The sequence below is a fragment of the Poecilia reticulata genome, chromosome 16, assembly GCF_904066995.2.
Source record: "Poecilia reticulata chromosome 16, P_reticulata-male-v2, whole genome shotgun sequence".
Taxonomy (NCBI): domain Eukaryota; kingdom Metazoa; phylum Chordata; class Actinopteri; order Cyprinodontiformes; family Poeciliidae; genus Poecilia; species Poecilia reticulata.
Genome location: NC_088845.1, coordinates 27927042 through 27939609, shown reverse-complemented (window position 1 = coordinate 27939609; position 12568 = coordinate 27927042). Strand labels below are relative to the sequence as shown.

At 42.0% G+C, this 12568-nt stretch overlaps 1 protein-coding gene across 1 annotated transcript; it reads right to left on the bottom strand.

The window, feature by feature from the left end:
- Positions 1-1554: 1554 nt before the first annotated feature.
- On the bottom strand, positions 1555-11429 carry gdf6a (growth differentiation factor 6a). Its single transcript, XM_008431939.3, has 2 exons — positions 9452-11429; positions 1555-3944 (listed from the first exon to the last, which is right to left on the bottom strand). Exons 1-2 carry the CDS (start codon positions 9816-9818, stop codon positions 3055-3057), a joined length of 1257 nt encoding a protein of 418 aa, XP_008430161.1. The 5' UTR covers positions 9819-11429; the 3' UTR covers positions 1555-3054.
- Between the last annotated feature and the right edge of the window lie 1139 nt (positions 11430-12568).

The window sequence follows — 12568 nt, the reverse complement described above, 5'->3', positions numbered from 1 at the left end:
GCAAGAGGTTTAGCTTTCAGAAGGAGGAAGACCCTAAATATCAACCAGAACTACAGTGGAAAGATTTACATCAAAATATTCACGTGACTCTTGCATAAATCGCACCCTGACAGCAACGGAAGTAAACAGTTACATGACATATAATCATAATTATTTCATCTTCTATCAGCCATTAGAGGAGACAAGTGCCTTTATACTTGGGAGCGGCTACTTATGCAGCGTTTTGGGTAAATTGTAGTCTGCCATTTTACAGAAGAGTTATGGATTCAACACATTTCAACGACACACAACTTTTTTATATGAGCTGTGAAATGCTGTGAGAGGTTTGGTGGAGTCATGTGCACATTGTCCGGAGGGGGGAAAAAAAACAACCTAACATCATCCTCCTACTACTTCCTTTTGTCTTCTTCCTGGTTTTCGACAGTAGTAACTAGAGGTGGGGGGATCGATCCTAATATCAATAATGTTGATACCAATGCTGGTATTGGTATTGAATGATACTCATGTAAAAAGATCGATACTCAAGCTCTTTCTCTCTCAAGCCTGCACAGACTGATTCATCAAAGTGTCCTCTGTGCTGGTCTGAGCAGCGCGGTGCCGTCACACAGGACGGAGCAGCGCTGCCCCACCCTCTACGGTCATGTGGCTCAGCGGCGTCAGCCAAACAGGGAAGCACGTTTTCTTTCTTAATTTAATTTTCACTTATTGATTTTATTTTGTTTAAAGCCAGAAGTGCACTGAAGGGAATGCATTCCTTATTCTTTGTATTACTTTCTTGTATTGTTCAACTTGAAAAACAGAATAAGTTTAAAACTGTTTATTTGTTGTGGAGTGTTTATTTTGTTGCATTGTGGTTTGTCAGCCCTCTAAAGTATTTTCTTGTCACGTATCGCCATATTGTTAAAGCGGTACTGGCCCTGCATTTACTTGGTATTGGATCGATGCCAAAACTCCCAGAATCGCGCACCTCTAGTTACACCCGGGTGCGAAACAAGTGTTTCCATTGCAGTTTTGCAAAATGCATCTATTTCGATCAAATCCACCTCATTCAAGCGCAAAAACATCTTAAGGAAAAAGTGAGATTTAGCTGTTAACTTCACACGCATGAAAGCGATAGAAAACTTGTTCAATGCACAATTTACAGATAAATTATGTTGTTGTTAGACTGTGCTCGTGGCCCCCACCTCCCGCCCTTTCTCTAACAATTAACATAAACCCCTGCCACTATTTATAATCCCCCCAACATCGATGCAAACCGAAATCCCATGAAGAATCTGCATCCAAACTAACCGAGGAGCTTTCAGAAAACAATGGGCCTTAGATGTTATGAAGCCGGGCGAAACATATCCCAAACAACTTCCGGCTGCAAAAGTCATTCTACGTGGGTACCGACTCATCTGGGGCTCGATGCCAAACTTTTCAGTTTTATCATTTGTGAAATATGCGAGAAAACACGCACTAATTTCATTTGCGGCTTTGCTTTGTGTCGGTCTGTCTCATAACCACCCACCCAAAAAACCCCAAAAAAACAATGAAGTGTGTGGTCGCATTGTGACAAAATGTGAACACGTTTTTTTAAGACATTCATTAAATGTCCAAATTTCCGAACATCAACCGAGTGAAATAAACACAAAAAGGCAGAACTCACCAGAAATTCCAGACTTTGTTTGGAATTTTATTTGTACAGTAATGGTGTGGAGTAGTATCCAGTAATATATGTTATATAAATGATCTCATATATATATCATTGTAAAAGCTCTTTACACTTTAACTGAATGCACCTCAAACTCAGATCCTATATGCAATATTGAGGTAGATAGATATTAATAATAGTACTTTCCACCCTCTGCAAAAATATCGAAGACACCTTAAATTACTCTTTTTTTTTACGACGTAAGAAATATATGATTATCATGGAACTTTGTACATCACAAATAATAAAATAATTATAGAATAGACATTTTGTTTTTTACCGATTTGAGTGCAGTTTTTTTTTACATTTACAAAGAAACGCCTTTCGAGCGTCTCTTCATTCGCAGCACTTTGTAAAGTTTGTTTTTTCTTTCGACTGTACAAAATATTTACAGCTCAGAGACAAAGACAGGAAAAAAAATAATGAACAGCAGTGCATTCAAAGCTAATGTGCATTTAAATATAGTCTCGATTGGCGAGTCTTTTATTTTTCTTTTCTCTCCTCTCTCTCTCGCTGAACCACTTGTCCGTGCATGGCGCAGGAAGTCGTGGAAGTGCATTGCGTAAAGATGCAGACTTTTAAGCGAAAAAAAAAAATCCGCCCCAGTTATGTGTGCTTTTCAAAAATATTAAAAATAAAAATAAAATAAAATAAAAAAATCGATTTCCATGCATCAGGTCCCATGAGAGGCACAGATCTAATCTGGGTCCTTTTAAGGCAAAAAAAAAAAAAAGAAAAAAGAAAATCTCTTGAAGGCATCACCACCACCATCTTTATCTCCTCACATACAGATCCACGTTTCTGTGTTTGGTACATTAGACATTCACCTCATGTGTTCACTGATTTCTTTTTTCTCTCTCTTTTATTTTCATTTATTCATTTATTTGGTGAAAGCATGCTCTGTCCCGAGCCTTAATGTCTCCAGTTAGGGAGTGTGTGTGTATGTGTGTGTAGGGGGTGGAAGAACGACCCCAAAACGTTCCGATCAAGCGCGGCGCTCCCAGATAAACAGGCTCCTTTCTGGTCCGCAGCCATGCAGAGCGCGCACTGTGTCTATTCGCTACTTTGCGCCAAAACCTCCTGGACATTCCGCCTGACACGGCTTTTTTAAGGTCTCTGTGTGGATGAGAATAAATGTGCTGGACGCTTTTAGTGTTAATCAGTTTGAATAAATAAAACTGAAGTAGGGTGGAGGTGGAGGGGGGCTTCCTGTGAGCGCATCCCGTCATTTGGATTAAAACACTCCGGACCCTGTGAGGAGCTGATCTGTTCACGTCCACGGAGCCGGCAGCACTTCGGCTTGAACAAAATCTGTCTTTTTGTTTTTCCTCCGTTGCTTTATTTATCACACCAACACGCCGCTACCTGCAGCCGCACTGCTCCACCACCATCTCCTCGTACTGCTTGTACACCACGTTGTTGCCTGAGTCCGTGAACAAGATGCTGATGGGGCTGAGCTTGGTGGGCACGCAGCAGCTGGGCGGGGTGCTGTTGGGGTCCATGGAGTTCATGAGGGTCTGGATGATGGCGTGGTTGGTGGGCTCCAGGTGCGAGCGCAGCGGGAAGTCGCACACGCCCTCGCAGTGGTAGGCCTCGTAGCCCAGCGGGGCGATGATCCAGTCGTCCCAGCCCAGCTCCTTGAAGTTCACGTGCAGGGCCTTTTTGCTGCACCTGTACTTGGACTTCTTCCCGTGCCGCTTCCCGTGCCGGTTGTTCGGCGCCGTCCTCCTCCGCCGCCGCGGGGGGCCCTCGCCCAGCCCCTCGGCCCTCGCCGGCTTCTCCTCGGCCGACCGCCGCGACTTGATCTTCTCCTTCATCTCGTTGAACAGGTTCTCCCTCTTCCTGGAGCGGGTGTAGGCCACCAGGATGGCCTTCTCCTGCTGCCCGCGGCCGCTCCTGTCCAGGCCCAGCCGCCTCAAGTCCACCTCGGCGTCGGACTTGCCGTGCACGGCCCGGAGCTGGAAGCAGAGCTGGCTCCTGTGCTGGCGCTGCATCTGAAACGCGTTCCACACGTCCAGAACCTCCCAGCCGCCGGTCTCTGCGGAGTCCGCGGCGTCCAGAGACCTGGAGTCCAGCGGCTTGTCGGAGCGGCACGGGTAGAGCTGGAGGTGGAAGGGCCCCGCCGCCTGAGGGGCCCCCAAAGCTTTCCTAAATATCCTTAATTCGGCTCCGACCAGCTCCTCTTTCTCTGACAGGGTTGAGACATCAAACAGATACTTCTGTCTTCTCAGAGGAGAGTGCAAAAGATTGTCTGCAAGGAGAAAAGAAGAAAATAATTGCAGTCAGATTCACTTAGAGTGTACAGTGTTCAGAGAGAGGTGGTGTGTGTGTATGTGTTTGTGTTAGGGGGGGTCACATTCTCCCACAGAGGCCTTCTCTCTCTCTCTCTCTCTCTCTCTCTCTCTCTCTCTCTCTCTCTCTCTCTCTCTCTCTCTCTCTCTCTCTCTCTTTCTTGTTTGTCAAACGTCCACCATGAGCCCGCCTCACACAAACTGCAGCTGACAAGCTGTTCGGAGAAGAAAGGCGAAACCCCAACGGATGGCCGCTACAGAAGTATGATTAATGTCCCCGTCTAATTTCTAATCCACATCCGCCCTCATAATAAATTTATCCGATAATGATGTAATTAAGATGCCCGTTAACGCCTCGTAGTGCTGCCTTAACATTTTTCCTTCGTGGAAAAAGGGGGAAAAAAAGATGAAAGAAAGGAATGACTTTATCGCATAAATCTTGCGCATTTGTCAGGTTGCTCCTGGTTTTTTTTTTTTTTTTTAAGAAAAAACACCACACGCCGATACATCTGATTATTATTATTATTATTATTTATTTATTTATTTTTAATGGCGTGCCACTTTTAATAAAAAAAAAAAACAAAAAACAGCGTGTCTGGATGAAGAGTTGCGTTAGAAATCAGAATTTGTGGAAACTGCAAAAAAATATTATTAGCGATGAAAAACAATCGATCTTTTTAATTCCAGGTGGCACATGTTAAAAATATTAAAGCCCCTTAAATAAATATTTTTTTGCTCCTGATTTTATGGGGAACATGTTGCTCTAGAAAACCGCTCACAGTGACCCGTCCGGCAGGGCTGTGTTATAAATGACGGTAAGAATAAAACTACAGAAAGATTCATATTTGTTATTGAGAAAAAAAGAGATGTAGTTAAAACGTTGCTAGTACTAACGCCCAACATGTTACTAAATCACACAAAAGAAAAGTGAAATATTTGTCAATGAAATTATTTTAAAAAATCTTATAGTGTAGCTTGTAAACGTGATGCTTAATAATGGTTAACATCCAGCAGTATTTACCATTTTATTTTAATCACAAACTTTACCGGAATTTAACTGAGCATGTTGGTTCAGTCCGCTGCTGTAATCTGTCAGGTGACTGTGAGGCGGATATGATTTTAATGGTTTTATCAAGATTGAAACTTAAAGATTGCAATTTGTCTGATTTGTCATGAACCAGTTCAGCGTTAAAATCTGATTTGCTATCGTGTTGCTCTGTAAAAAAAAAAGAAGCTTCAGATAGTATCAAACAGGCAATACAAAAATATTGAAATGAAATTAAGCATATTAATTTGTAAATGATAGGCTCAATATTAGCTACATTTTAGCAGCGCTAACATTGCTGTTGGTAACAACCATTTCTTTATTTTATTTCTTTCGTCATTTATTTTTTGCTAAAAATTTGTGCACAGCTCTCGTTCTCTGAAGTGTTCAGCTGAGATGTTTGCATGGATTGTAATATGACTGAATTTATTACATCTTAAGCAATATTTAATATTTGCATAGATTGAGGCAAAGATTGAGCAATATTTAATCTTTGCCTACTTGTTGGCAAAAACTAACTTGTTAACTAGCAACAAAGCTAATGCTAAAGTCATGCTGACAGCAAATGAACCATCTTAGTTATGTTACAATGTAACAGATTTACAGGTTTTATTATTGTTGATATTAATCGCAGACATTTTAGACCTGAGTAACAGAAAAGGCTCTGACAAAACAAAACAACAAAAAATTGATTTGGAAATGACCAATTATTCGAATAAGATTTTTTGATTAAGTTGTCTTTTAGATGTTAGACTTCCATTATTTCTACTCATAAACACGGATTGAAATCGAATCCAGCAACTTTTTCCCCTCTCAATTTGTTACACCTATTTATTTATTTCTAACACCTTCATTAACCAGTGTGTGATTAAGTTTTACGCGCTGACAGGTCGATTAATAATGTCGACCTTTGTAGCGGAGAAGAAATAAAACAATTTTTTAAAACCCTGTCCTAGAAACATTTGGCATATAAACAGCAACCAGAATATCCAAAAGGGGAATACCATTTTTAAAAAGTTGTAAATTAAAAAAGAAAAATATATTTTTTAAGACACAGATTTTAGGAAAAGGGGTTTCGTGTGGTCCTGTTAGGCACGACGTAGCAAAAGCTACCAACTGCATACTCAGCTCAACAATGCACAATTATTACATTATTCTCCTCCCCAGAGGCCTGAACATGTTTCATCAAAGCGAACCAATGAGAATGGGATGTAAACCAGAGAGAGAGACTGAGAAGCATTTAGCACAAACAGGAAACAGTTCGAGCATAACATTTCGAACAAAACATTGTTTTCGGTTTTCCCCAGAAGAAAAACCGTATTAGAGAAATCATCCCTTTTATTTTAACATTTCCGCCAATTTTCTCCCGAAACGTTCATCTGCAGAGTGTGATTTATTTAGTCGAATTCGTCTTAATTTGTCTGTTTTTCTCCCCTCTAAATGACAGGTTGTCTCTATTTGTTTATTTGAACGTTGTCTTAACTTAAACTGACATGTTTCTACGTCGCGACATCCACGTCACATCGTTTGTGAGAGCACCTTTAAAGAGAGTTTTTCCAAATAAATCTGGCTGTCAGATTCCGTCCCGTGAAGCCCGCCGAGTCAGACAGTAAAAAGAAGATTGAAACCTTCTGCCTCCTTTCAGTAACTTTTTTTTCCTTCTCTCCCTCCGTCTGGTTCGCGTTACTTTTTTTTTTGGTACTTTTATAAGCACTCAAACAAATCGAATACAAGTTTGCCAAATAATTAACAGTTCTCAGCTCCCATCCTCCTCATTAAAACACTTCCCCTCTTCCATTTCATTCCGGCTTGCCAACGACAACATTCCGCTGAAAACGAGTGCGCCAGCGCGGAACGACTCAGTGATCGACTGAGTGAGTGATTGCGTTATTTAAGTTGTCAGTCTTGTTTGATTTTTAAAACCTTTTTTTTTTTTTTTTTTTTTGCTTTATTTGCTTGGTCACTTGAAGCATCCTGCTGTATCCTTCAGCTAAATCTTGTTGGTTAAATCTCAAGAGCTGCCTTTTTTTTCCCCCTCTCAGACTTTTAAATGATCGATTATTAGAAAGTGTTCCCTCTCTTACTCAGATTTATCGATTTAATATATGAGTTACCACTTATAATTTTTTTTTCTAAAGCAAACGGAGACATGGATTTCTCAGTTTAAAAAATAAATAAATAAATAAATAAATAAATAAAAATCTGCTCCTGCGTGCGTAAAATGACGCGCAAAAGGCGCACAGGTTGTTTTCCTCCAAAATGTGACACTGCTGCGATTTCAAACCGTGTCCCAGCTCAGCCCAGGTTCATGCTGCAGGTTAGAATGCAGCGCAACGCTTAGTGGAGGGTTAGAGGGAGGTTTGAGAGAGGTGGTGGTGGTGGGGAAGCGGGTGAGGGGGCTGAGAGCAACACCAAAAAGCAACCAAAGGCGCTCGAGCTGCAAAACTTAAGTTTCCGTAATTAAAGTGGTGCTCGCAAAGGGAGGTTCCGCAGTAAAACAAGAAGGGAGAAAAAAAAAATCCAAACCACTTCACAGAGGAGGAAGCGCTCTAATTTTCCCCTTTTTCTTTCTTTCTTTCTTCTTCTCTTTTTCATTTTCTTCTCTTTTCTCGGGGATCTGCCCACCGTGGCCGGGCCGGGTCATTACGGGAGAATAGACAGTGTTTGATATGTTATGACATGAACACTCAATTAGATCACCGAGTTCAAACACTGCAGTCAGCCGTTCCGATGCCAAGCTGCCCCTCAGAAGGGTCCAGCTCGGGGTCAGAGCCACTGACACATCACATCAAAATCACAAGAGAGAGCCTGACACGTCCAACCCTCCAACCCCCCAAATCCTCTCCTTAACCAGCACACACCCCCAACTCCTCCTAAAAAATAAATCAAACCAAGTCCCACTGCCAGAAACCAACAACGTCCATCAGATCTTTTTTACGCGCAAATCAAGTTTAAAATCAGCTGCGTAGCTAATGGGGGGCGAAAGGGGGCCCCCACGATAAATACATTTATTGATTTAGCCTTCATTCGTGGGCCACCTCCTCACATATACACACAGAGACTTAAAATGAAAGTGTGCAACGCCAAGGTTTTCAGTTCTGGCACCCAGTTGGAAATCCTTCAGTTGGAACAGCTCTGTCGGAAGCGGCATCAAAATCTCTAAACTGTCTGGACTGCACAAAACATAGTCAATACAGTGTCGAAACAAATCAAAATTCATTTTTTTATATATAAAAGTATTCACTCTCACATGTAGCATCAAGATGTTGGGATGTTTTGCAGCCTGCGGCGCACCGGGACTGCCAAAGACTTACTTTTTATTTCTCCCTCAAAGATTAACTCCTGTCCTTGCAAAGTGTTTGTGTGTGTCTGTGTGTGCGCGCGCGCGTACGTGCGCGTTTGTGTTGATCGGACTGTGTTTGCTCTCGCAGGCTGCTCCTATCACTTGGTTACACATGTATAACTGACTCAAACACCTGCTGCTCACACCGACCCGTTCTGCGGCCCCATGCCCCCCTCCGCCCCAGCCCTGGGCCCCTCAGGACCCCCTTTGTTGGCACAAGCTGGCCTTCTACTGGGCACCATAATGGCAACAGATTGGACGTTTTAATAAGTGATGGCTGCGGTGTGGGGTGAGGGGGCTGGGCTCCGTTTGAAGGTTTGTTAGAGGAGGAAAATTGAAGGAAGCGACGAGGGAGACATGAACCTTTCCACATGTTAGATTCTAGGCTGACAGTGACTTACTGCGCTCGTTTAGAGAGAGAGAGAGAGTCCATTATTAGTTCACTGTAGTGTTCATTTAAAACCAATTAAACTCTGTTCTCTTTCAAAAAAAGTTGAGAAATTAAAAAAAGTGCAGCCTTAGCATAATTCATGAAAAATATATCAAGATTTCACACTATCTGAGCGCGTAAATGTGCTTTTGTTTGCTTTACACCGTGCGTAAAATCTGAAGAGCTAAAGCCGGTGATTTAATACTTTGCAGAAGTCCCCCCAGCCCCCCATTCTTTGGTTTCTAGCATGTTCAGTGATTATACTATCAGATCGGTGGGCTGCGCAGACGCTCTGAATCCAACCGGTTCGGTTCCTCTCTCTGCAAAAACTTGTGGTTTTCACAGAGTCAGAGGACGAGGATTTAAATCAGAGCTGATCGTCTGAAAGAAAGGAGACAAGAAGTGGCAAATAATCGCCTGTTTTCACATGAACCGAAAAAAATCTGAAGCTCTTGTGCATTGTCTAAAAATTCAAAAACATTTGATTAGATTTTGAGCGCGTAAAATGCGTCCGTATAATTTTTTTGTTTGTTTTGTTTTTGCTTCATCTAGAGTGTGCGTAAAAAGATCTTGACCCTACTCTAACCCGTTCCAAGAAGACGGTATATCAGAGCAGACACGGGAAAAAAAAGAGAGAGAAAAACCCAACCTGTTCCTTTGTCCACAAAACTCGTTATGGTGTTGGCAGACTTTGAGGAGCGGAAGAAGCTCGCGTTTAGTCCGAGTTTCTCGGCCGCCGAATACGTCCTGTATATGGAGAGCATGTACTCGTGCGGCACCACGGCGTCCTTTGGGACCTCTCCGTCTTTGTGGTGTCCTGCTGCGGGGTGCGAGGAGGCGATGATGTCTCTGAAGAGCCTGGGTGACCTTTGTCCGTGCGGATGAGAGGTCCTGGCTTCCCTGTTCCTCTTCGGCGCAGAGGGGGAGATGATAGCAGCAGACTGGAAACACGGTACATTCCCAAACAAAACGAGGAGCAGGCCCAGATGTACCGCAGCGAACCGAGATGCGTCCATGGCTAGATGATGATGATGATGAGTTCTTCTTTTTCTTTCTTTTTTTTCCTTTTTCCTTTTCGTAAATCTCCCTCTTGTTATTGAAGTGAAGCGCCTGGAGCCCCGGGGTGGGAGATGATTATGTGCGCGTCAGAGTCGGAGAGCTCCCACCTTTTGCGCTCTGCGGTCGCAGCAGAAGAAATGCGTTTTCCTCGCTCTGAACTCCACACAAGAGCGGAGAGACTGCTGGGCCTGAGAGAAACACGCCCACATGGTGGCTCAAATGCAGGGCTTCCTAAACAATCTTCATGTCACAGAGCTCCACGGAGCCGCGGCTGCAGCCGGCGGACCGCCAGAGGTGACACAGACAGGACTCAGAGGAGTAAACAAGTCGGGAGTCATCGCGTCAACATGTAATCTAATCTGTAGCAAAAAGAAAAAAAAGAAAGAAGGGAAAACAAACAAACAAACAAAAACACACTCTTAAATATCGTGACGAAGAAAGTAATTCTTATTCCAAAACCGAACTTATCCGCTCTGAGCTTTAAACTGAAAGCACATGTCTTATCAGCAGAGGCATGTCTGCAATCCCGCAGAACCAAAGTGCAAGTCCGCACAGAGTCCAGACTTATCGCAAAGTCTCCCAATCCCAACCTCATCTGATCTGATAAGATTTTTTTTACACGCAAGTACAGACTGAGGTTCAGCATGAAGAGGAGACGCTTCTGAAGCGCAAAAGTTTCTGACCTCTCAGTTTGTTTACTCGCTGGTAGAAATGGTCGAATGCATAAAAAAAGAAAACAACAACAAACCAAACCAACAATAAACAAATAATAACAATAATAATAATAATAATAATAATAATAATAATAATAATAATAATAATAATAATAAAAACAGATCCCATTTCAGCCAAAATTTATTTTCCCTCAACACATTAACAAACCCACAGAAATGTCATCAACTAACCCGTAAACAAAACACATTTCAACTTAAAAAATACCTACGGGCTTGATAGTCGTTTAAATGCATCAAGCACACATGGAAGGACTCTGGCGACATCTAGTGGTTGACATAATCTATTACAAGAAGGCTTTATGGACCGAGAAGCTCACGATTGAAGCTAAACGGTGCGTCAAGTGATCTGGGGAGGTTAAACGATTTTGAGCTTTTCTAAAGCGAAATTATAGAAAATGACAATATATTGTATTTATTACACTGTGATGCTTATGGAATATTTATAACGCATCACAAGGCCTTTGGAAGTTTAGCAGTTCTGTTACAGCCATTCATTTGATCAACATCAGTCATTGTCTACAATACTGTTGTTGAAATCAGATATGACGTATCCAAGCGCTGTCATTCACCTCCATGTGCGTGCTGCTTACCTCCACTGCCCCCATAGTGGCTGTCTGCTATGATACAGCTTCTCCATGTTAGCAGAGCCTGTTGTGAAAGCTAAGGCTAAGTTAGCATAGCAACCAATAATGTCGTACAGACAGTTTATCTGTAAAGGTGAGTTGTTTCTCTGCCATTAGCACATTTATCAGCACAAGGATTACTGACAGCACTAAGATCCTCCTCCTGGCTCTGATTGGTTGTTTTTAACAGGCCTGGTTCATCTGTGTAGGCAGCAATAGCAGCACAAGGAGAAAAAAAAAAAATATATATATATATATAAGAGCTGGATGCTTCCTCTAAGGATGAGGAAGTTCATTCTGGAAGCACAAATGTATGTGGGCACATTTTGGAGAAGTCTATCAGTTTTCTTCATCAGAGGAATCGTCTTCAGAAGAAAAAAAATCTGATGGAGATCAGAATGACACGGATGATTTCGTCCACATGGATGTCAATCTTCACCCAGCCATGTACTTTTGTAAATTTTCCAACTTGTTTTTCAATTGTTGGATGAATGCCACAACACAAAGCATCATGCATTTGACTATTGTAAGAAGGCTTGTGGCTCAGTTTAATGGGGAGATTTCTGAACTTTTTGCAGAGACACTATTGTTTGCGAGGTTTTTCTTTAAGGTTGAGAGAACTGTGCTGCAGGTTGCAGCGGCACAGCCCTGGTGGTAGGTTGTTTCTACCACCATGGACAGAACTAAAACATGCAGGATGCCGGGCCTCGAGGACCGACTTTGGGCACCACTTCTGTAGAGTTTAAACACTCTACAGCAGTTTGGTCACGACAAACCAAACTGTGATACCAATGGAGTCATGGAGAAAGAAGACCACTGCTGATTCAGTAAGTGTCATGACGACTTCGGCGCAAGGGGCGGGCAGAACTTTCTGGAGGGCTGGCAGAGCGCTCGGAAGGGGTTCTGGGAGGCGGGGACTCAGAGGGAGAACCGGGAGGCGGGGACTCGGAATAGATACCGGCAGTCAATTTTTTTCTTTGGATTTTTAGTACTCTAAATGCATTTTTCTATTAAGTATCTTACCAGAAAAAAAGCAGAAAAATTTCAGCCCGTTATGTCTAATGGTTTTTGAGATTTTGGGGGGTAGGTGTACCTTGCCACAAACCCACCTTTGAGAAGAAAAAGATGGGGTTTTTGAAAGCTTATTACTTAAACAATAAATCAATTTGACACTTATTTGTAATGACACTCTTTAAATATATATAAATCATATTTCAAAACATGAAAATGCACTGTATAATAGCTTACTTTAAAAATTAAGATTCTTCTTCATAAATAATAATAACATAATAATAATAATAATAATAATAATAATAATAATAATAATAATAATAATAATAATAATAATAA

Coding starts and splice junctions, on each gene's coding strand:
- gdf6a (XM_008431939.3), bottom strand. CDS start 9,818: ATGGACGCATCTCGGTTCGCTGCGGTACATCTGGGCCTGCTCCTCGTT. Junction 3,945..9,451: donor TTTTGTGGACAAAGGAACAG/GTTGGGTTTTTC, acceptor TTCTCCTTGCAG/ACAATCTTTTGCACTCTCCT.